Source organism: Acomys minous (assembly GCF_964271855.1).
Source record: "Acomys minous genome assembly, chromosome: 7".
NCBI classification, from domain to species: domain Eukaryota; kingdom Metazoa; phylum Chordata; class Mammalia; order Rodentia; family Muridae; genus Acomys; species Acomys minous.
The window spans coordinates 100613947-100636418 of NC_140488.1; the positions used below are offsets into that span (position 1 = coordinate 100613947).

A 22472-nucleotide genomic window follows, 5' to 3' on the forward strand; every position below is an offset into this window, starting at 1 on the left:
TGCAGGTGGCCATCAAGAAGCCTGAGAAAGACCATGAAGGAACCTCTGTAACTCAGATGGCTGGAAGTAGGAGGAACAAAAGGGGAAAAAGAGCAAACTTCTTAAAGTGTTCCTAAATTGCTCCTTTGCTCCTTAGGGCTATTAGTTCCTACACTGCCTCTTCTATTGGGAGCCTTAAAGGATACCAAATGAATTCCAACCTTGGCTTCATTTATTGCTCTATTATTCACATGGAGTCACTCTGTTATAATTATTTACATATCTGATTGTGCAATCCCCTCCTTACCTCAGACCACATCATAAGAAAGGACTTGAGATATTTTATACCACCCCATTGTGAATCTTGACACAGCAAATAGTAGGTGTTCCATCAACATTTATTGAGTGAATGTATACAAGTGGTTTCCTTGTGCCTTCAAAGACTTTTAAAGCATATAAATTGAAGTATAACAGTTCATAATGATTTGTGTTCATGAGCATAAAATACTGTTTATATTTTGTCAAAATGTCAAACTTCTTAGTAAAGTTATTACCTTTAAACAAAGTTGAGTACATGAAGAAAGATTAGAGAACCAAATTTCTAAAGTGTATATTTGTACCTACTAGCTTCCTTTACTGAAATGGAACACTGGGCCATTATGTTTGACAACACAGTCATGCAAGTATGTTGACTTATGAATCAATTCATTGGAAAGCAGTAATTTGACTATGTCTGCTTTTATAGATGAGATATGAATGAGCATGCTCTCCTTTCTGGACCTTCCCTGAATATAAACATCTGATTTTTTTCTTGCAGAATTCATCCCACAGGCATTTGGAATGCCCTTATCCCAAGTCATTGCTAATGACCGGGCATATAAACTAAAGCAAGACTTGCAGAGGGAGGAACAGAAGGATGCATCAGATTTTGTGTCTTCTCTCCTCCCATTTGGGAATAAAAGACAAAACAAAGAACTCTCAAGCAGTAACTCATCTCTCAGCTCAACCTCAGAAACACCAAATGAGTCCACATCACCGAACACTCCCGAACCAGCTCCTCGGGCCAGGAGAAGGGTAAGTTGGCCAGGATCCCCTCTGACTCTGAGGAAACTGTAAATGAATAAAGCTGTCCTTTTGAGTCTCTACTAACATGAAAACTGGACACGCAGATATGTCTTGTAGTAGGGAATAACCAGTACTGTCCCTGTGGCAGCTATCACTCCCTTTCCCTCCTGGTTAACTTTGTATCCAAATCTCTGCATTATGTTGGTCTGTTGTTATCTCCTGCTGGCTTGCTAGACTTCCTGCTCAGTCAGACAAGTCCACCCTGCAACCTATGGGCCACATGCATACTAGGTTAGCTATGAATATTCCAAAACACAAATCTAGAAAATGATGTAAAACATTGTGAGAATTGCTTTTGTCATTTTGTTCTGTGACTCAGGTGTGTACTTCTTGAGCACGAACTGTGCATGGGCTACAGACTAGATACACCTATGCTAGAGTCAGATTCTTGAGGCCAAGGTCAAGTGTTTCTATTAATTTCTTCAATGTCATTCTTAGAATGTACCTGGATCAATGAGTTAACCACAACTGTTCAAATTCAATGAGAGATTTAGATTTTTCTTAACAATAGAGATTGTCTCCCCTTAAATAGAGCTGTACAGTTATATGCAGACTTGTCTAAATCCATGCTATAGCAATATGGTGTCAGTGATTCAGTGGACATTGCATGCTAGGCTCTGTGCTCTTTGCTTGTTAGTTGCAAACCTAGAAAGCTGAGTTTCTCAGGCCTGCCGGATGATAATCAGCATAGTCACTGCATGTCACATGTCCCTGAGAGGTCTTTTCCTTTCCTCTACGTTTTAGGGGTGGAAATCTTTGCCATCTTCAGACATTAAAGACTGTCCTAGTTAAATATACAACCAGAGTTCCATTTATAAGTCGTATTTCTTAATGTGCTACCAACATTCAAAATGTATTCTAAGGTATAGCAAGATGTGAGGCCCTGCTAATTTTTATGGTTATTGACTATGATTCAAATTGGAAAAACTGACAAAATTGTGGAATGTTTGCATTTTTCGGATTAATTTGTTCTTCTAAGCCTGCAATTATCTTAGATTGTTTTAAGCCCAAGTAATAATAGCACAAAACTCTAAATTTGAGCTTTTGGAGAATTTAGAACCTAGGCAGTTCACTTCCTAAAATGTCCCTTTCTCTACCCAGGACTCCATTACCTTTATCCACAATGGATGGCTGTAAATTCTTGCATTCTGGGTTTACAAGCATGTGCCACAATGCCCAGTTTGAATCTTCCTATGTTTAAACTCTACTTCCTAGAGCTGGAATTGAGGATTTTTTTTTAATCCACAAGACTTCTATGCCTTTACCTCATTCATTGAGTATGCAATTTTTGTTTCAAAAAATGGAGTGGTTGAATCAAAGTATTTTAATTATATGTTTCCCATCTCTTGTCTTCCATTTGGAAAAGTCTGTGTATTGAAATTGTAGCTAACAATACTTATCCTATGTTGTAGATATTTCCTAACTCTTTCAAAGGGCACGTAGTTTTTCCTCTTAACATGGCAGCAATAAACAAATATGTCAGAAATGAATAATTAAATCAAGCAATATTGTCTTCTGAGAGTGGTGGTCCTCCATGGATATTTATTGGGTGGCCTCTGCAAGCAGCTTCTTTTCTTTCTGCTGCCTGCCCTCTTCTTCAAATCTGCACATCATTTACAGGGTGCCATGTCAGTGGATTCCATCACCGATCTGGATGACAACCAGTCTCGACTCCTAGAAGCTTTACAGCTCTCCTTGCCTGCTGAGGCTCAGAATAAAAAAGAAAAGGCCAGAGATAAGAAGCTGAGTCTGAATCCTATTTACAGACAGGTCCCCAGGCTGGTGGACAGCTGCTGCCAGCATCTAGAAAAACATGGTAAGTAGACTTGACACCAGCTATTAATGATTCAAAGAAGCATCATCCTTATGTACACTAAGCTTCAGTTCTGTGTTCCTTTGAGCAAGCACTAGACAAAAACTTCATTTTTAAATTTTATTTTATTAATTTATTCTTATTACATCTCAGTGATTATCCCATCCCTTGTATCCTCCCATTCCTCTCTCCCTCCCATTTTCCCCTTACTCCCCTCCCCTATGACTGTGACTGAGAGGGACTTCCTCCCCCTTTATATGCTCATAGGGTATCAAAGTCTCTTCTTGGTAGCCTGCTATCCTTCTTCTGAGTGCCACCAGGTAAGACTTGACTTTGTAAGCCAGCTATAGCAAAAAAAATTCTATATTAGAATAAAGGGGAATATGCTAATTGGGGTTTATGTAATTCTTTTTTTAATGAATCATGGCTTTTTAAAAATAATTTTTATATATTTTTTATTAATTTATTCTTGTTACATCTCAATGGTTATCCCATCCCTTGTATCCTCCCATTCTTCCCTCCCTCCCATTTTCCCCTTATTCCCCTCCCCTATGGCTGTTCCTGAGGGGGATTACCTCCCCCTGTATATGCTCATAGGGTATCAAGTCTCTTCTTGGTAACCTGCTGTCCTTGCTCTGAGTGCCACCAGGTCTCCCCCTCCAGGGGACATGGTCAAATGTGAGGCACCAGAGTACATGAGAAAGTCATATCCCACTCTCCACTCAAGTGTGGAGAATGTTCTGACCATTGGCTAGATCTGAGTAGGGGTTTAAAGTTTACCGCCTGTATTGTCCTTGGCTGGTGCCTTAGTTTGAGCGGGAACCCTGGGCCCAAATCTGCCTATCATAATGTTCTACTTGTAGGTTTCTAGGACCCTCTGGATCCTTCTACTTAAAAATATGGAAGGCTTCACAAATTTGCGTGTCATCCTTGCACAGGGGCCATGCTAATCTTCTCTGTATCGTTCCAATTTTAGTATATGTGCTGCCAAAGCAGGCACAACAAAAACTTCCTCTAATGAATAAAATGCACCAATTTTAGTGTTGACTTAAGAAGCTGCATGGATCAACAAGACTGGGAATTTTGATGCTGTTTGGAGTCCCAAACCATAAAAGTCTTCCCTAGGGGCTCTGATTAAGCATTTTAAAAAATGTATCACTTGCATTGGACTAGGAGCCCTTCAAAAAGAGCATGAGTCCCTTGGATGTTTTTATACTTACAACATACTTACAATACTTACAACACTTCTTTTGACAAAAGCAAAATTTGCCTTTCTGTAAATACCTTCTCTTAATGTCTCTTGCCATCCCTTTGCAATTCAATTCCTATTAACATGATGACTTTAATTCATTTCTGAAATTTAGATATTTAGCTCATCAAAATGCCATATCCACCACATATTTTTATTTGCTATAGATTTACCACATACTTTGTGGACATGGAAAAACTTTCTTAGTTATTTATTCATTTTAAAGATAATATGTGTGTTACAGTTTTTTTTAAAACAAAAAGAACAAAAAAAATAATAAAAATAAAAAAAATAAAACAAAAAGAACAAGTAGCTGGTGGGCTTGTTGGTATAGACTTCAATCCCAGCTATGTAGGAGGCTTAGCAGGAAGATTTCAAGTTCAAGGTCTTCTTGTGTTACAGAGTGACTTCAAGGCTAACCTGGACAACCTTGTGAAATCCTATTTCAAAAGGAGAACAGGATAAAACTGTGAACATTGTAATTTACTTACTAATTACAAAAACAATTTTGTGGAAAAATATGAAAGATGCATTTCAATTGCTTAATCAAGTCCGTGTGAGTAAAAATCACTAGATAAATGAAATGACTTAAGAAATAAATACATTTAAATGTTAGATCTATGTTTTTCAAATAATATTTAATGTATAATTTGGTCCTAAAATCAAGACATAAGCTGATCAACTATGTAAGGTCCTGACTGTATTCTAGGTGTCTATAGTATTTATATCACATGAATGTAGAAAATAGGATACACATTCAAATTCAAATAGATATTAATTTGAATACTCCAAGCAAATAGAAAAAATAAAAACTTCAAAAGATAATGTTTTATAAAGTGTTTTAGATGTTGTTTTTTATGTTATTATGTGATGCTGTCTCAAAACAAAAGAAGACAAGCAACACCAAAAGCATTTCTACTCTAACACTTTATTTGCCTATTGTTTTGAAATGAGTAGTAGAGGACAAGTGTCACTTTAGTCTTTAAATAGTTATCAGAGACTCTTTTTCCACCCTCTCTAAATTGTTCTTTAAACATTTTACTGGTTTCATGTATATTCATTTACCCAACCCTTTTTCATACATATATTACTTTAAATGCCTTCTCTATCATTAAGTCAAAATTCCTTAAGCATCTCAATTCTCCAGAAGCATCCAAAAGGCAGACAAAGAGTAACAGAGATTCAAAGGATGCTTCTGGGATTCAAGCTGAGTTTAGGGTGGGATCCACTGCTTACTGTGCCTGCCCTCCTTTCCTGACATCTCTAAGCCTGAGATTCAGGTGCTTCTGGGTCTGGTTTCTACTTAAGTTTCTGATGAAAAGGGGAGAAAGATGATCACATCAGTTTCTGGGACAGGACTCAGCAAAGTCACAGTTCTTTGTGAAATGGGTGTCTTTTCAGTGTCCACCCATTTTTTTTTCTTTTTGTGACTGCCTTATGTCCTGATTGTTGAGTAGCTAAACTATTCTTTCTCTCTGGGGAAAATCATTTTAAGGTTATGTCAGAAAAAGCCATTGTCCGTCCAAAAAACAGTTGTTTGTTAGACCTTTAAAAAAAAATCAATCCAATTTAAAAAGCCAAAATATAATTAGAGATGATTGAGCCACACCAGAATTACTGCCCAGTGGGAAATTGTTATGATCGAAAGAACAGTCTCATAGAAGTGGGCATTTATGGGCAGGAGAAACCCATTCAAATGAACATTCTTACTTGTGTGACAGTTCTCCTCTGATATCTTGGTTGTGTGGAAATTGAGTTATTTAGAAGGCATATAAGAAATATAAACTTTACTTCCCCTTGGTGGGGATGCCTGGTGGCACTCAGAGAAAGGATAAGCAGGCTACCAAGATGAGACATGAGAGGCTGTGACCATATCATGGCGGAGGAGATCCCCTCCTGTCACAGACCTAGAGGAGGGGAATAGGGTGAAAGAGGGAGGGAGGGAGGGAGGGAGGGAGGGAGGAATGGGAGGATACAAGTGAGGGGATAACAATTGAGATGTAATCTGAATAAATTAATTAAACCAAAATTTTTTTAAAAGTAAAAAAAAAGAAATATAAACTTAGCAAAATATAGCATTTCTAAAGCACAATGTTATTTTCTCTGTGTTGCACATAGAAGACTCATTGATACAATTCATAACTTGCCTTTCTCTAAATAATAGCACATATCATATATTATTCTAAGAATTCTATATTGGTTGATTAAATCAACACATGCCTTTTGAAGAAGGTACTTAACATCATTTTACAAAGGCAGAAATATAATTCTGCACCTTACTCTAAATTGAATCTCATATCCCAAAGAAGTAGAAAATAAAAAGTTAGCTTGAGAATTGATCTCAGTTAGGAAGCAAATTGATAACTGTAATAAAAAGATTGAGTAGATGCCTTACCCCCAAAGCATCCATGCAAATTAGCAATAACCAGCCTCCTGATACAGTTCTTTCAAGTCATCTGAAACTTCAAAATAACACTTTTAAGAAATAGAAGTGATGAATGGGATGTTGGTGCTATTGTGTTTTTTAAATAAAAAATAAAAATAAAAACCCATTGGAAACCCAACTACAAAGTGTTAATAATTAGGATATTAACTTAGGGTCATACTTAGATGGCTCCGTAGTTAAGGGCACTTGCTGCTTAAGTACAAGTAGATTATAGCCATCCTTAACTCCAGGTTCAGAAGATCTGACTCCTTCTTCTGGCCTTCACAGGCACCAAGGAATGTGGTGAGATATACATAAATATGTGTGTGTGTAGGTAATATAAACACATACAATAAACACATAAAATAAAGTTGTTAATACTTAATATCAAAATGTAAATGTTTATTATTTTTGAGATAAAGAATCATTGATACCATATAATAATCAAATAATTAATACTAATGTAAAAGATACATGCAGAATGCCTATAATGTAAATAAAGCCCTGTGAAGAGAACTGAAAGCCTTTTGCTTTGTTGCTTCTGGATAGAAAGAAGTAATGGTATAAATTTTAAAATTCTTTCCAATTTGATATATTGTACTAGTCAGAATTCTTTCAGTCACAGGTGAAATAAGTGCAGGTGAAATAAGTGCAGGTGAAAGTACATTAAGGAGAATGTCCCCTTACCTGTTCCAACAGCCGAGAATCCTTATTTATAGACTTGGAGTCTGAATGCAAGATTCAAACAATACTATGAGGGTTGTCTATTTACTGGTTTTGCTCTCAGATCAACTATTTTCACGTGGTTTCAAATGGCCGCTAGCCCTTCCAATGTAGCACCATTCTTATGCCTGATTATGAAGAGAAAAATGAACAAACAGTGAAAACATGTAGAGAATGCTCCTCAGTAGTAATAATGAAGGAGTCTCAAGAAAATGGAAGCCTCATATGGTATCACATGCTTTTAAGCCCAGCATTCAGGAGGCAGTGAGATGTGGATCTTTGTGAGTTAGAGATCAGCCTGGTTCAGAGTGAGACCCTGCCTCAAAAAGCAAGAAGGAACATGGAAAAATGCCTGTCTTCTAAAGGAAGAATACAATATATCTTATAAAATATTCTTACCCCTGATAATTACAACTGCCCATAAAAACCTTGTGTTTTAGCTCTCATGTTAATGGAAAATCAAGGGAAGAGGGGAACCACAGAAAGGAAATCATGAAATATCCAAATATAGACAGTGAGAAACCAATGCTATTTCTTCACAAGATCAATGGTATAGGGAGATGGAAAAATAGAGGAAGAAGAAAGCACACCATAAGACATTAAGAGAGCACACTGACTCACAATTTGTGAGTCTTACATGGGTGTTGCCTGAAAATTCGATATCATTAAACAACTATTGTTGAAAATTCCAATATGTGGTAATGAAATTTTTTGATATTTTAAAGACCAAATTTTAAAAGAATTTATTCTATTATGTTTTGTTTTATGTCTGTATGTGGGTGGGAGATTAGCCTTGTATACCACATGCATGCACGTATCTGCAGAGGACAGATATAGCTGTTGAAACTCCTAAAAGTAGAGTTGCAAGTGTTTGTGAAGCGCCATGTGGCTGCTAGGAACTGCACCTGCATCCTCAAATCCATGCTATAGAAGATTTGCCTCAAGAGATAACCTGTCCAGAGCGGGCATGATGGCTCACACCTTTAATCCCAGCACTTGGGGGACAGAGGCCGGCGGATTGCTGTGAGTTCAAGGCCATCCTGGTCTACAAAGTGAGTCCAGAACAGCCAAGACTACACAGACAAACTCTGTATTGAAAAACTAAAAACAAACAAAAGAACGAAAGAAAGAAAAAGAAAGAAAGAAAATCTCTCTGGCTTATAGCATCTATAATCACACAGTGAGAAAATATCCCAAACCATCTCATATAAAATAACTCTGATGTATCTGGAGAACAAGAAATAGTATGGCTTATGGAAGTGTCACTGAATGTTGTGAAGTTGCTGCTGGGCTGCAGATCACAGCTCTGCACAAACATATTGTACTGTTTCTATATTGATTTTTTTTTATTTTTTTGCTTATTTATAGGCCTCCAGACTGTGGGGATATTCCGAGTTGGAAGCTCAAAAAAGAGAGTAAGACAAGTAAGTGAAAACTTAAGGTCATATTGTCCATTTCAATTGACATAAATAGAATTACTAAGTAGAAATTTCAAGTTTATGTAAATTCTCCTCTATCTTTTCCTTACTCTCCAATTGATTATGATATAATTAAGACCCAAGGGATGAAACACTACTCAGAACAATTCACTGATTTAGAAAGATGGAGTTGGGATCAAAAAAATATGCCTAGCCAAGTCCATCCCATGCTCAGCTTAAGGAAAGTATTTTACAAAAATGGCATTGAAACAGGAAAATTGGGAGATTCAAAAATGCCTAATCAGCAAGTGATAGTAAATAGAAAATAATTTTGTAGTGGCCAATTTTACCAAAATATGATAGGAAAAAATGTTTTATACACTCTCATCTAATCTGATGCTACATTTATGCCATTTCTTTAGCAGAAATAAATGCTTTATAAGATTCTATGGGAGCTGGGCATGATGGCACACACCTTTAATCCCAGTGCTTGGGAGGCAGAGGCTGGCAGATCTCTGTGAGTTTGAGGCCATCCTGGTCTATAAAGTCAGTTCTAGGACTGTCTCAAAAAGCCAAAAAAAAAAAAAAAATCTATGGAACCGCTGTTCCCTTATTCCTTTTTCATGATAAGGCTATTCCTTATTTTTCCAGTCTTGCACTATATTCTTGTGGCAGAAATTTGATATTAGATCATCAGGGATACTTTTCTTTGATCAGATAGGTATTTGTGGTTGTGTGGTTTCATAAAAGCCAAACCATTCTCTAATAGAATGGATTTGTTAGTAAAAGACAGTTACAATGTTATTTTTATCCTATTGGTTGCAAGACAATAAGGAACTCTACAATTTAAAAGGTAAGCCAGATAAAAATCTTAGTTAGATGAAGCTAAAGAATTATTTGTTCATGTGTTGAAGTAAATACCCTCCCATGTACCTTCTTCATTGTTTAGATAAAGGTTTTTTTCCCTAAATAGTTTATTTGTATTCTTAAAATCACACAAGATGAACAAACAACATTTAACAGTTCACCATGACACTTGTAAAATGGAAAATTGTTCAGCAATGTCTTCTATGCTTCACACCTATGTAAGATTAATGAATATATTTATTAATAATATCTCATTGAATCATCCCTCCTGCTGTAGGGATTGAAGCATCCCTCCTTCATCCCTTTCTTTGCAGGTTTATAGAGATTTAAGAGCATGTGAATTAACCTAGCTCTTTCCATTGCCCACTTTCCACCTCTATATCTGTCTATCTGTCTGTCTGTCTGTCTTTGTCTCTCTCTCTCTCTCTCTCTCTCTCTCTCTCTCTCTCTCTCTCTCTCTCTCTCTGTGTGTGTGTGTGTGTGTGTGTGTGTGTGTGTGTGTGCATCTTTGTCACATGTGTGTGTTCAGGACAGAATCATGATGTACCTTAGCCATCTTGATTGTAGTACTGCAGTGGGCATCCTCTTCATTCTGGCTGTCTTGTAAATGCGGATGAAAAGTTGTATGGAAAAAGTGAGCAATTGAGTAGAGTGATGTGTATTTTCATCAGATGGACAGTTGATGTTGCCAACAATTATTCCTTAACATTGTTTGGATCTATTTTTTAAGGAAAATCTTTGTGTCAGGATTTACTTAAGGATTACTCACTCAATAGGATGCAATTAGTGGTAACTTAGGACTAAATTTGAGTATGAAATATGTTTTAGCTCACTATTTTTTGTTTTTATATAACTTTTCTATACCCTGTAATTTTGCTTCAAAATAAGAACTAGGGCTGGGGAGACAGTTCTTGGTGTGTAAGCATGAGGACCTGAGTTCAGATCCCCAACACCCACATGAAAACCCTGGCATGGCCACACACCTGTAACCTCAGCACTAGGGGTGAGTGGGAGCAAGAGGAGACTGAAGGATCCCCAAAGTTCGATGGCTTCCAGTCTAGCCAAGAAATGGCAAATTGTCTAAGTTCAGTTCAGTGAGTGATTTTGTGTAATGGGCATAAGAATTCCAGTGATAAAGGAAAACACACAGCATCATTCCCTGGCCTCGATGTGTGTATAAAACACACACACACACACACACACACACACTCATTCTGTACCCATAGACAGAAGAGGGAGTATGTGAATATATTTAAAGTAAAAACTTGTTATTTGTAGTGTTACCTATTTACCTTGTATCTCTACTAGTGTAAGAGATCAGGGAGATTTAAGGACTTAATTTACAAGGATATTTGTATACTTTGAGGAGCTATAATAGGTATTAATATCGAGTAAAATGTGATGAGTCTTTGGTGAATGCATGGATGAATGGACGGATGGATGAATGGAATTGATGGATAGTTGGGTGAACTTAATTAAGTCTCACAGAAGTTTACAGCACTGTCTATCCATGGACTTGAATAATAATTTATACAACAGAGAACAATGCACAAGAGACATCAAGCTATCAGAGATGAAAAGCAGGGCATGATATTATTCCTGCCACATTGTTATCATGATTTTCTGCTGCAATCCATATTAATAGTCTTTGTATAATATTAAGGCAGAGAAATCTTTCTGGGAATTGCTCCTAAGGTTACTCTGACAAATTAGAAATAACTTTCATTTCAATAGATCATCTTTTAAGCATTCTTTCATGCATATCACATCTACATTTTTAGTTTTGTGAGTTTTGTGATTTGCCAAATAATCTTGATATTTTGTTGGTATTCTAGTAAACTATCAAAATTCCTATATAGATATATGTTTGGTGACATGCACAAATGTTGCTCTCTCACATTTACACTTGACCTAAATTCTCATCTAACCCTTAGACTTTACAACCTCCTGATTCTTGTTATCTGTGACTCTGCATACATAATTAACAAAAAATCCACAACTATTTCTATAATAACACATTCAAATATATATATATATATATATGTGTGTGTGTGTGTGTGTGTGTGTGTGTGTGTGTGTGTGTGTGTGTGTTCATAACTAGTATGTATAGAGTATATAGATCAAGGTGATAAGATGCTTCCTTTTTCCCTTCTTGTGATCTGTGCAGACTTAATACCAGACCTTGACCATAAAAATACTTTTTTTGGTGAGCACTAAACACTGAGGTTAGATGGTTCTAAGATATCATTGCTTATATGAAGCTTTTTCTTAAATTATCCCTATGAATCTTATGTAACTGACTCTTGAACCATTGATTTTCCAGTTGCGTGAGGAATTTGACCGTGGGATTGATGTCTGTCTGGAAGAAGAGCACAGTGTTCATGATGTGGCAGCCTTGTTAAAGGAGTTCCTCAGGGACATGCCTGATCCCCTTCTCACCAGGGAGCTGTACACAGCATTTATCAACACTCTCTGTACGTAACAGAGCCAAATTTGTGGGAAAGTGCCCTGGAATATCAGGGTGTCCAGTTCACTCATGAAAATTTTGTTCATATGTTTTCTGATAACTGCTTTGCCTTTATTGGTCTGTAATGAATGGGCTATTTGGGGGATTTTCTGAGATACACCCTGGGGAGAACTAATAAGAAGAAAGTAGAACTAAAACAAATGGGAAAAGCCGAGAAGAATTTCACATGTTTTCAAATGACTCCCGGAAAATAGAAAGTGCTATAAGTTGATGCTTTGAAGTGCGGGCAAGAGCTTGCATTGAGTTAGTGCCTAAAATTGAATCCTGGCTTCTGGTATGAGGAATGAGGGAGCCTTAGAACCCAGAGTAAGAAAAAGGGAAGGCAACATTTCAGCAGAAACAAAGTGGCATAGCTGAGTCAGTACCAATGCTTTCTAAAACGCTGTGTCTGGCTGTGCACACAGACCCTAGAAAACGAGAAAGGATATGGAAAATGAAAGGGTCAGAGACGTGTTAGCCTGCACACATTCTTTCCTGCAATGCAACAAATCCAATGAGATTGTGGCTGAGAAAGAAGACAGTGTCTTTGTTACATTTCTTGGGGTTTGCTAACAAAGTTTGTCCCTTGTATACTGTTCAAGAGAAAAGGCTTGTAAACACATTATAGAAGATTTCAGAACATTCGCCAATTCCCAGCCACTGTCAGTAGATATTTACCAGTGTGCACTAAAATCCATAAGCCAGTCTGAGTAATAACTAAGAGCAAGTTGGGTGGTGGAAATGAAGAAAATGGAGTTATCTTTCTCATGATTTATCTAGATGTCCAACTTGTCTCTATACCTTTTTATAGGGTTTTGTAGATAAGCTCCTAACATAGTGGGAACATGTGTGAAGGCACTAAGTACAGCTGCCTTGGGTAAACTCTTTCTTAATGTATGGGAGAGGAAAGCTGTTCATAGTGCCCAAACAGTGTCAGCTCCTCTTGTTCTTACTTAGAGTGCCTCTCTCTGCCTTGTGTAGTGTTGGAGCCTGAGGAACAACTGAGCACCTTGCAACTCCTCATCTACCTTCTACCTCCCTGCAACTGTGACACCCTCCACCGCCTCCTACAGTTCCTCTCCATTGTGGCCAGGCATGCAGATGATAATGTCAGCAAAGATGGACAAGAGGTATGCTACTATAAACAGGGACTTCCTTTCTATTGTTCATCTGTTGTTCTAGCTGTGACTATTAAGGCACAAAGCATCAATATGGCCATACATTTCAATGGGGAAACAACACCTCACCATTTGCATTAGTTAATGGTTTCATGACTTCAACAAAATACTTGTCAAAAGAAGCTTAAGGAAGGAGGGGTTTGTTCATCATGACAAGCAAGTCATGGTGACAGGAAGAGTGAGCAGGTGGTCACAGTGTGTCTAATGTGAGAGAGAGAAGGGGGAGAGATGATGGCTGACAGTCGATTTGCTTTCTCCATTTTATTCAGTGGTGACTCGGGCCTGTGCAATGGCATCACCCACATTTTGGGAGGGTTTTCCTATCTCCATCTAATGTAGATTACACATCACGAACATGCAAAAAAATTTGGTTTTGTGGTCATTATAAATCCAATCACACATTCTATGACCTAAACGTTTGAGTAGTAGTGCTGCCCAGTGCCTTCTCTGGGCAGGAGACAGGTCCTGAAAACAGATCAACTGTTGACTTCCTTGCCATTTGAATGATGTCTCAAAATGAGGCTGCTATTTTCCTTAATGATGTTTTACTCAAGACTAGAGTTCCATTTGTGAGAGAACATAAACAATTAGCTACAGAAGGATTGGAAAATGTGTTAAAATGGAATGCAGGAGTGAGAAAAAGACCACTCTTATAACTGGCTTAATCTGTTCGACTATTTTAGAATCAAAACATGACATCCCCTCTTATCTCATCTGTATTAGTGTGCAGAGAACCTTTCATTCCTTAAATCACTCCCACTCCTACAAAACCGACATTTGCTGAAGAAAATGGCACTTCCATTCTGTTTTTAAGTAGGGTATAGGCAGAACTAAATATTCTGGTCTTTTCTATTGTATAGCATTGCCACATAAAGTCAACTGTTAAAGGCATGTTTACAAAAATTCTATGGACCATATTAGGCATATTCCAGTTGAAACGGGTCCCTATTCAGGATTAGTATGATCCTTCCTCCCATATGAGTTTTTTGGGCTGGGGTTCTCCTCAGTCACACTCATACCTTCAAGAGTTTTACCATTTCATCTTTGGTCAAAAGATGCCCTGCCTACTAGCTTGCATCCTGGTAAATCTTCACCCTCACAGAAGACCCTGTTTCCTTCTTTGTTCTCATATAGTCTACTTGTATCTGATGTTGGTTTTCCCTAGAGGCCTCAAATCCATTAATAGGTTAGCATGCACTGTAAATCAAAAGAAGGGAACCAGGGGCATTCCAATCTTATTTAACCACATGTGCTGTTATTTAAGTCCTTATTAAGCAGAGCTCAGCTATATGATGAACCCAGTTATGTGCTTTTCAGATTTAGTTCCCACAGGGCATATGTAATTTTTTTCACCATAATTCAGAAAAGCAAGTCTGCATTTCTCCTCCTCCTTCCCACCAGGAGTGTGAAAACGGAACTTGAACTTTCCAGAGGTAGCCATTTTTCTCTGTAGGAGTTATAATTAGTGAAACCCGGCTGGCTTCAGGTTTCATCATATGGCTCTAACACCTTATTTCAGCACACACAGCTCTTCCATGGGTGTACTATAATTCTCATAATTGTTGCATAGTTACATTATCCGTCTGGGTGTCAGCCTTTATGGACTACAGAGATAATGGAAGCTGTAGAGTCTGGTGGCTGAGTGGAAACAGAGCCTTGATTGGAAGGTATGCCAATTGCCTCTCTGGTGTTCCCTAAGTACTATGTGAGAATGAGAAAGCTGAGAAAAGCAAAAAGTTCAGTCCAACTTGATGCCATATTGCCTTTGGGGAATAATTTTCAGACACACAGTTTTCAGTTCAAAGCTAAACAAAACTCCATTGTTCATGTACTGAAGGCTTCTGTGAGTAGATTCTCCATCCTGTTAACATATGAAGTTTGGGAGCATTGAGAAAAAGATGATATAATCTATACTGTAGATTAATTTCACACACATTAGGGCAGGGAAAGAGGAAAGGAGGAAGAGGGAGTGTTAGAAAATCTTTTTTTTTACTTTATTAATTTATTCTTGTTACATCTCAATGGTTATCCCATCCCTTGTATCCTCCCATTCTTCCCTCCCTCCCATTTTCCCCTTATTCCCCTCCCCTATGACTGTTCCTGGGGGGGATTACCTCCCCCTGTATATGTTCATAGGGTATCAAGTCTCTTCTTGGTAACCTGCTGTCCTTCCTAGAGAAAACATGAGTCTAGAAGGTAGAGATGAAGACAGAAAGTAAGCAAAATCAAGAAATATAGTATCAAATCTCTTCAGACCACCAGAGAAGACCTTCAAATCGCTCCATGGAGAAGGCTGAATAAAAGACACATTTAAAATGGTGTACAGGGAATTGAGTAGATGGGCCACATAAGCATGGCATAGAAATAGGAGTTAGTGAGGGCAGGGGTAGAGGAACAAAGAGGAAGTTCTTTTGCTTAGATTAGTTGAATGAATAGATAGGGAACATGGAATGAGCAGAAGAGAAGAAGGCCAAATATCACACAATAAATTGTGGTCAAAGAACAGAGCATTTGTCCAGCTCTTCTCCTACCTACTTGTTCATTTCTGTTAGCCATTTGTTAGGGCATCCTTTTTTTTTTTTTTTTAACAGATTGCATCATGGAAGAAGATTGACTCGGTTTAGTAAAAAAAAAAAAAAAAGTCTGAAGGCTCACAAAGCTTTGGCAGAGCCCTTTCTTCTTGAATGTGGAAGGTGGAAGAAGGGGAAAACAGTGTTAGGGCCAGGGAAGGCCTACACTCCCTCATCTTCGAAGTGAAAACCTCATGTTCTTTCTAAGATATGCTTAAAATTCAATGTACTCTTAGTTGTTAAGATCATGAAGATATTTTTAAAGTATGTGTATATATAGAGGAAAATTGTTGGTCAACCCATTGGTGCTATTTTGGGGAAATGGTAGTATTTTAGTGAATTTGTTATCTTGTGTTAATTTTGTTTTATTCCAATCCATCTAGCTTGCTATTTGCTTTACCACTTAGGGAAAAATGAAAATTGCTGATTTAAGAAATATTTTATTCCCCCTTAAAAAATTATGGTAGGAATAAAACCAACCCCCTTCCCGAGGGTGTTTTTTCAGAGTGAAAGGTTCTTCTCACATTGCACAGAAATGTGGAGTAGGCATTTGTTTGGTGACAGAGTCCATAGATGGCATCAAGTTCTCAAAGGAAGTATATAGGAAGCAACAAAGAAATGTCTTGAGCCATATTTCTTGATCTTTGAGGAGGTACGTACTTCTAGGACATTCTTGTCTCTACATCCTCCAATCTCGCTTTAAAGCTTGTTTTCCTATTTCCTCATTTCTCTAGGGTCTGCCAACCAAGACTGAATAAGAGGAGGTACACTTATGTGCTGTACAAAAGGCTGTTACAAGCATAGCTGTATGTCTTTACTCCCTACTGCTCCGCCTCCTCCTGGCTCTGGGCCTTACTGCTCTGCTATCTATAAAATAATGACCACAAGAGCAGCTAATTTACAATAAGCTGATCTAGAGAAAGAACTGGGAAAGTCTATGGAAAGCCCCTTGATGTCTGAATGCTCTGGACTGTTAATGCATGTGAGCTATTCATATGGTGCTTAGAAATGATCTGGGGTGCTTACTTAGTGAAGATAGGATATTTCCTGGAATTGGCTGGCTAATTAAATCATGCAATAATAGCCTGGTTTTGACCACTCCTATTACCTAGACCAACCATATGACCATATATGTTTTTAACTAATTAATTAATTAATTTCCATATGTGTATATATTAAAACATGGGGAGCAGAGTTAAAGGATATCAAGGCACAAGTCTCTTTCACAGTTTAATAAACAGCAAAACGAAACATAAAACAGGGAGAACAAACCACAGCCGCTTGGGCTGCAGCTGGAATCCATGTGCAATTTTACAGATGGATAGTATTGCATTCCCAGAATAGCAACCAGAGAAAGAGAGAGCGGAAACAGAGCTCTGGATTGTCTTTGCACTAAACATTCTTTTAAGTGAAAACAACATCTTCAGTTTCCTCATGCTTAAAAAAATGTTAAAAAGGAGAAAACTCCAATTTTTCTTTAAAGAGGGTTAAGGAAGCTTTCCAGATGCTTCCAAGTTCTGAAAGGGGGAATTGGAAAATGACATGTATTTTATTTACTCCTTAACCATGAATTTTCAGGAAGAGGATTGAAAATGTACAGGGCTTCATGTCAATGAAATAAAACAGAAACAAACAATTAAAGGTCCTTAAAAAAAAAAAGCTTGTCTCCTTGTAAAGTTTACCACACGGAATACTTGGTCCTAGTGGTGACCTGTTTAGCTGAAAATGCCCTTGCATTCTCAACCCAAGTTCTGTGGCAAGCTTGCAGAACAGCACTGTTGCCAGTTCAGAGCTTCACATGGTAAAGGGAAGACTCAGGGGCTTCACCTTGGCTGCTCTGTGAGGATTCCTGAGTCCTACACTGGGCAGCCACATACTATTTCAAAGGTGTGCAGACTTTCCTGGGGTTGAGGGTGCATCTTTATCCTGACAGTCTTCAACATTCTTAGCTAATGTTAACAAGAGAAATCAATGTTCACAGAGACTAATAGTTCTCATTGGGACAATTTTGTCCTACAGGGTACACAGAGCTCCATGTCGAAAAACTGTGCTTGGTACAACTAGAGGTGAAGGGAAGCTACTAGGATTTAATGTTCTAAGGCCACTTAATTGACTACCCTTCATAGAACAGTCCCTGAAGCAAAAAATAATCTGTCACCAAATTTCACTGCTTCCATAATAGATAAACACTGGATTAGAAATATTTAACCAAACTTTCCTTCCCGTGTGAAAAAAGGCAAGTGAGTAAAACGATTGCCAAGCTTTTAAAAATGCTCATATTCCTTATTATAATGATTTAACTTGGAGAAATGACTCCCAAGACAGTGCTCAGCCAAGCACATAAAATGTCTTTTTGTAGATATTTCTGTATCTTATTTATAGCAACAGAAGACTGAAATGACACAAATGCATATCATTTGGCTGTGCTTAAAACAAATCATGATCGGTTTATGCAACAGGATGCTAACAGCCAAGAAGGGAAGAGGGAAAATTGTTTGAAATCAGGAGATGAGTGCAACATGTTAGTAAGAGACGACAAGAAAGTTACAAAATAGAATACAAAGTGAGACTTTAGCTTTCAGGAAAAAAACAAAAACAAAAACCAAAAAAAAAAAAAAAAACCCCAAAAAAACAAAAACAAAAACAAAAAACCGACTATACCATAGGTTCCTGTGGAAATAGACACATACAAAAGCATTTGAACAACTGGATCTGGGGATTCATAGAATAAAGGCTATTTTGTTTCTCTACGTGCTTGCCCCTGCTTTCTGCTTATCAACATATTGAACCTGAGTTTTGTTTTGTTTTGTTTTGAACCTAAAGAGTAGTTTATTGCTTTCATTCTGTGTTTCCTGACAGTGCCGTTCCATGGTCACCCTGTGTCTTTCTTCTTTTTCTCTGCTTGTGAAGAGACATCTGCACTCACTGTTGTAGCTGAAACCCTGCAAAGGCTCTGATACAGACCACTAGAACCACTTGCAAATCCACTCCAGGGGGGAATGAACAGAATGTCATGGAGAACATCTGTCACAGGACATCACACACTTGAAACGAATCTCACATTCCTTCCCAGCACATGCTTCTCTTATTCTCCAAATGTCTGACCCATTCTTTGGTCTGTTTTATCAGCTTCCCCTTAAGAAAGGTTAAGTTTAATTAATGGATTTCACCTCAACCCTCCATATCCCTTGCCTATTTTCAATCCATTTCTGTTCCTGTAGTTTAAACATGGAGTCCTTACCTCCAGTGTGGCACCCTTACTCTCCACACTGATAATCATGGAAACTAGACTTTACCCTACTTCTGTTGTAGTTTCTAAGCTAATTCTGAAATCTAGGCTGTGGTACAATGTCCCACATGGTCTTCCATCGGTGCTGTTCCTGGCGCCACAGATTGCTCTTTCAAAGAGGCACATCCTTTCTTCTCCATACAAACCCCCTTACTCTGAAGTCCCACATATATTCAGTGTATGTTTCTGTGCTCCCCTGGGAAAATGCTCCTTACCCAAGAGATTCTGCTTTTCACCAGAAATTTTTTGTCAATATTGCTACCTCTGAGTTCTCGGGTCTCTGGAGTTGATAGGATTCATTCTTTATACTTAGTACCTGGGAATGACAAGTGTATTTTCTTCCTAGAATGTGAGCCCCCTAAAATAAGGACTGTGGTATAGTGTTTGTTGGAAAGGATAAAAATAGTTTTGACCCATGAGAGATGCCAAGCCTGGGGTAGAAATATGCTGAGTGGATGGATTTGTGGAGATGTTATGGATTGATGGGTAAAGGGACAAGGAGACACATTGATAAATGGGTTGCTGAACATAAATATTTTTAAGTACAAATGAATTGGAAATGTCAAATAGGAATAGTTTTATAATCAACACTTCAGAATTGCAACATTACACTCAATGTGCTATTGAGATGACTACTGAATTTTTATCTTCAATCCAAAATTTGAAACAAATGGAATATTACCATGTACTTGTTGATTCTGACACAGGTGGTATTTTCCATGCAAGGAAAAATGTGATAATATATCATAGACTATTGAACTACCCAGAATTTTAAAAAGCAAAATAAATTGAATAATCTCTGTGTTTTCTTCACCCATAGGTCACTGGGAACAAAATGACATCTCTGAACTTAGCCACCATATTTGGACCCAACCTGCTCCACAAGCAGAAGTCATCAGACAAAGAATATTCTGTCCAGAGCTCAGCCAGAGCTGAAGAGAGCACAGCCATTATAGCTGTGGTACAGAAGATGATTGAAAATTATGAAGCCTTGTTCATGGTAAGTGGCCCATCAGTGGTGATACAATCTTAATGATTTGTTTATTGGTTGCCTCTGGTGGCATAATGAAACTCTTGTTTGCTATGCTTATTATGAGTAAACTCATTAGAAGTCAGGCAGTTTTGCTCAAATACAAATTTCCTTTAGTATGGTATCACTACAAAAGTTTGTTTCCATGTTTTAACCATCATATCAGAAGTATAAACTTTATTTTGCTGTCCCTTAAGTAATTGTCATGTGTAAAGATTTAGTTTCCTATGGAGCAATGGTTCTTGTTCAAAATATTAACAAAACATCTTTTTGACATTTTTGTGAATTCATGTGTTCATAACCAACTGTGGGCCATGATTTCTCTAAGGTCAATCTTAACATTGCTCCCCCTGCATGAAGTTTCACCTTTCTTTCCTGTGCCCTTCCCATGTCACTTCCCATGCCACTTATCTACCTCCTGAATCCCATTACCATTATTATTTATGTTTATCTTGCTCAGCAAGATATCTTGTTTATCTTGTTGCAGTCATGTATGGCCATTTCCTCCAGTAGATTATAAATGCATTTACACCAAGGGCTGTGTCCTTGTTATCTCTTCTCTGTATCCTCCGTACACTTTTGGAAGGTCCTTCATCTGGTAGGCACTCAGTAAATATTTTTTGATTTGTATTGAATTACCAGTTCCTGTTTTCCTTCACAAAACTGCACTGCTTGCTCAAACATCCCTTGAAACATTAAAGCAAGTGCCAATTTTCTTCTATTTCTGTTCTCAAATTGCATGTCAATTTTTACAGGAATGTTTTCCACATTTCTTTTGCCATTTCTCTTATCATTTGAAAATGCAATAAAGCCTGCCTATTCCACTAGGAAAGTGTTTCTCAACCTGAGGGTCATGACTCCAAGATCACCAGAAAATGCAAATAGTTACATTGCAATTCATAACAGTGGGAAAATTACAGTTATAAAGTAGCAATGAAATAAATTTATGGTTGGAGTCACCACAACATGAAGAACTGTATTAAATGGAGCCTTTTGTGGCTCCTTCAACCTAGAATACTAGCTGCTTTTTTTGAGTCTCCATACATATTTATCTATACTTATCAAATGATTTACAGTAGATTTATTGCCATCCTTGTCCTATACTAATTTATTTTGGATATTCAAGTGTCAGTGATTTGGAAACGCTTCTCTATGTATCTTACATGTATGATTGAGATCAAGTAATTCATTACCCCATAAGCATTAGTTCACCTCGTGTGAAACCGGAAAAAAAATTATCATTATCATTTGCTGTGAGAAAGAGTTTTACACACTGTAAATATCTGCCCAAGTGATAATAATTATATTAGTTTGGCAACATGAACTGCCTTGAATATCAGTATTCTAGCACCAGAGACATATGTATCATAATGTCTTATGCGGCATTTGGTAGACTACTTTATAGGTGGTGACTTAGGAACTGCAGATACTTGCACTGTAGGATTCAGCTTTATCTAGGCCTTTAAGGCATACCTAAAATGAACGCTTATCCTACGCAATCAATTCTATTGGCCAGAACTTAGCCACAGATCATATTTAACTGCAAGGAAGGCTAGGAGCTGTACTCTGGCTAGAAGCCCAGATGGAAGAGGAAATGTATTTACCACAGTGAATAGCAGTGGCATCTTGTTCCCCATTGTGTCGCTGAAGCATTGTCCCAGTGTTGCACATGGAAAGCTCTCAAAAATGTTGAATTAGTCATCAACTATATAAATTTCACACTTCAGTCCAAATCCTCATAATTAATTACATATTTGGATGCATCAAATGTCTGAACTTTTCAATATTTTCATCAGGTTTTAAGTCACATATTATCGTGCCAAGTCGTCTTGGCATCACTTCATGTTCTCTCAACTTTTTTTTAAAACAAAATAATATCTCTCATCCATCTTCATTCTGTTCTCTAAATTCAGTACTCTAAGCAAAGCTTTCCTTCATATGAAACCACAAACCATCAGGAGTTTCTTTTCACCTTAAATACTAACAAAACGCTTCCTGATCTCCTTGAAAGGCGGAGGTCACTGTAATTATGTCATCCTTCCCTCTCCTTCCTGCCACCTGGAATAATCAGGACAGCAGCAAAATCTCAGTATTCTGTCTCTTGTGATACTTTCCAAACCTGGCTTCATTTTTATCACTTTCTGCAGTGATTGATGTTTATATTCTCTTGGGCATTAACAAATCTTTTATGTACACAAATTATGGTTTGTGTTTCCTAAGGAAGGCCATCTTGATGACCTTGTTTAAAAATCTAGTACCTCCATCCTTGTTCTACTATTCGTGCTATGACTCTCCAACCT

The 22472-nt window shown here is 37.6% G+C and overlaps 2 protein-coding genes across 4 annotated transcripts in view; one reads left to right on the forward strand and one right to left on the reverse strand.

Moving 5' to 3' along the window:
- ARHGAP6 (Rho GTPase activating protein 6) overlaps window positions 1–22472 on the forward strand; it is a 483165-nt gene that overhangs the window by 433291 nt on the left and 27402 nt on the right. For all 3 annotated transcript variants that reach the window (XM_084789389.1, XM_084789390.1, XM_084789391.1), the window contains exons 4-9: window positions 797–1053; window positions 2725–2920; window positions 8683–8738; window positions 11923–12073; window positions 13087–13235; window positions 19963–20142. In XM_084789389.1, the coding sequence (XP_084645515.1) occupies window positions 797–1053; window positions 2725–2920; window positions 8683–8738; window positions 11923–12073; window positions 13087–13235; window positions 19963–20142 (989 nt within the window). The remainder of the gene's footprint in view (window positions 1–796; window positions 1054–2724; window positions 2921–8682; window positions 8739–11922; window positions 12074–13086; window positions 13236–19962; window positions 20143–22472) is intronic.
- HCCS (holocytochrome c synthase) overlaps window positions 7385–22472 on the reverse strand; it is a 68476-nt gene continuing 53388 nt past the window's right edge. The window contains exon 8 of the mRNA XM_084789394.1: window positions 7385–7442. Within this exon, the coding sequence (XP_084645520.1) occupies window positions 7400–7442 (43 nt within the window). The 3' untranslated portion in view covers window positions 7385–7399. The remainder of the gene's footprint in view (window positions 7443–22472) is intronic.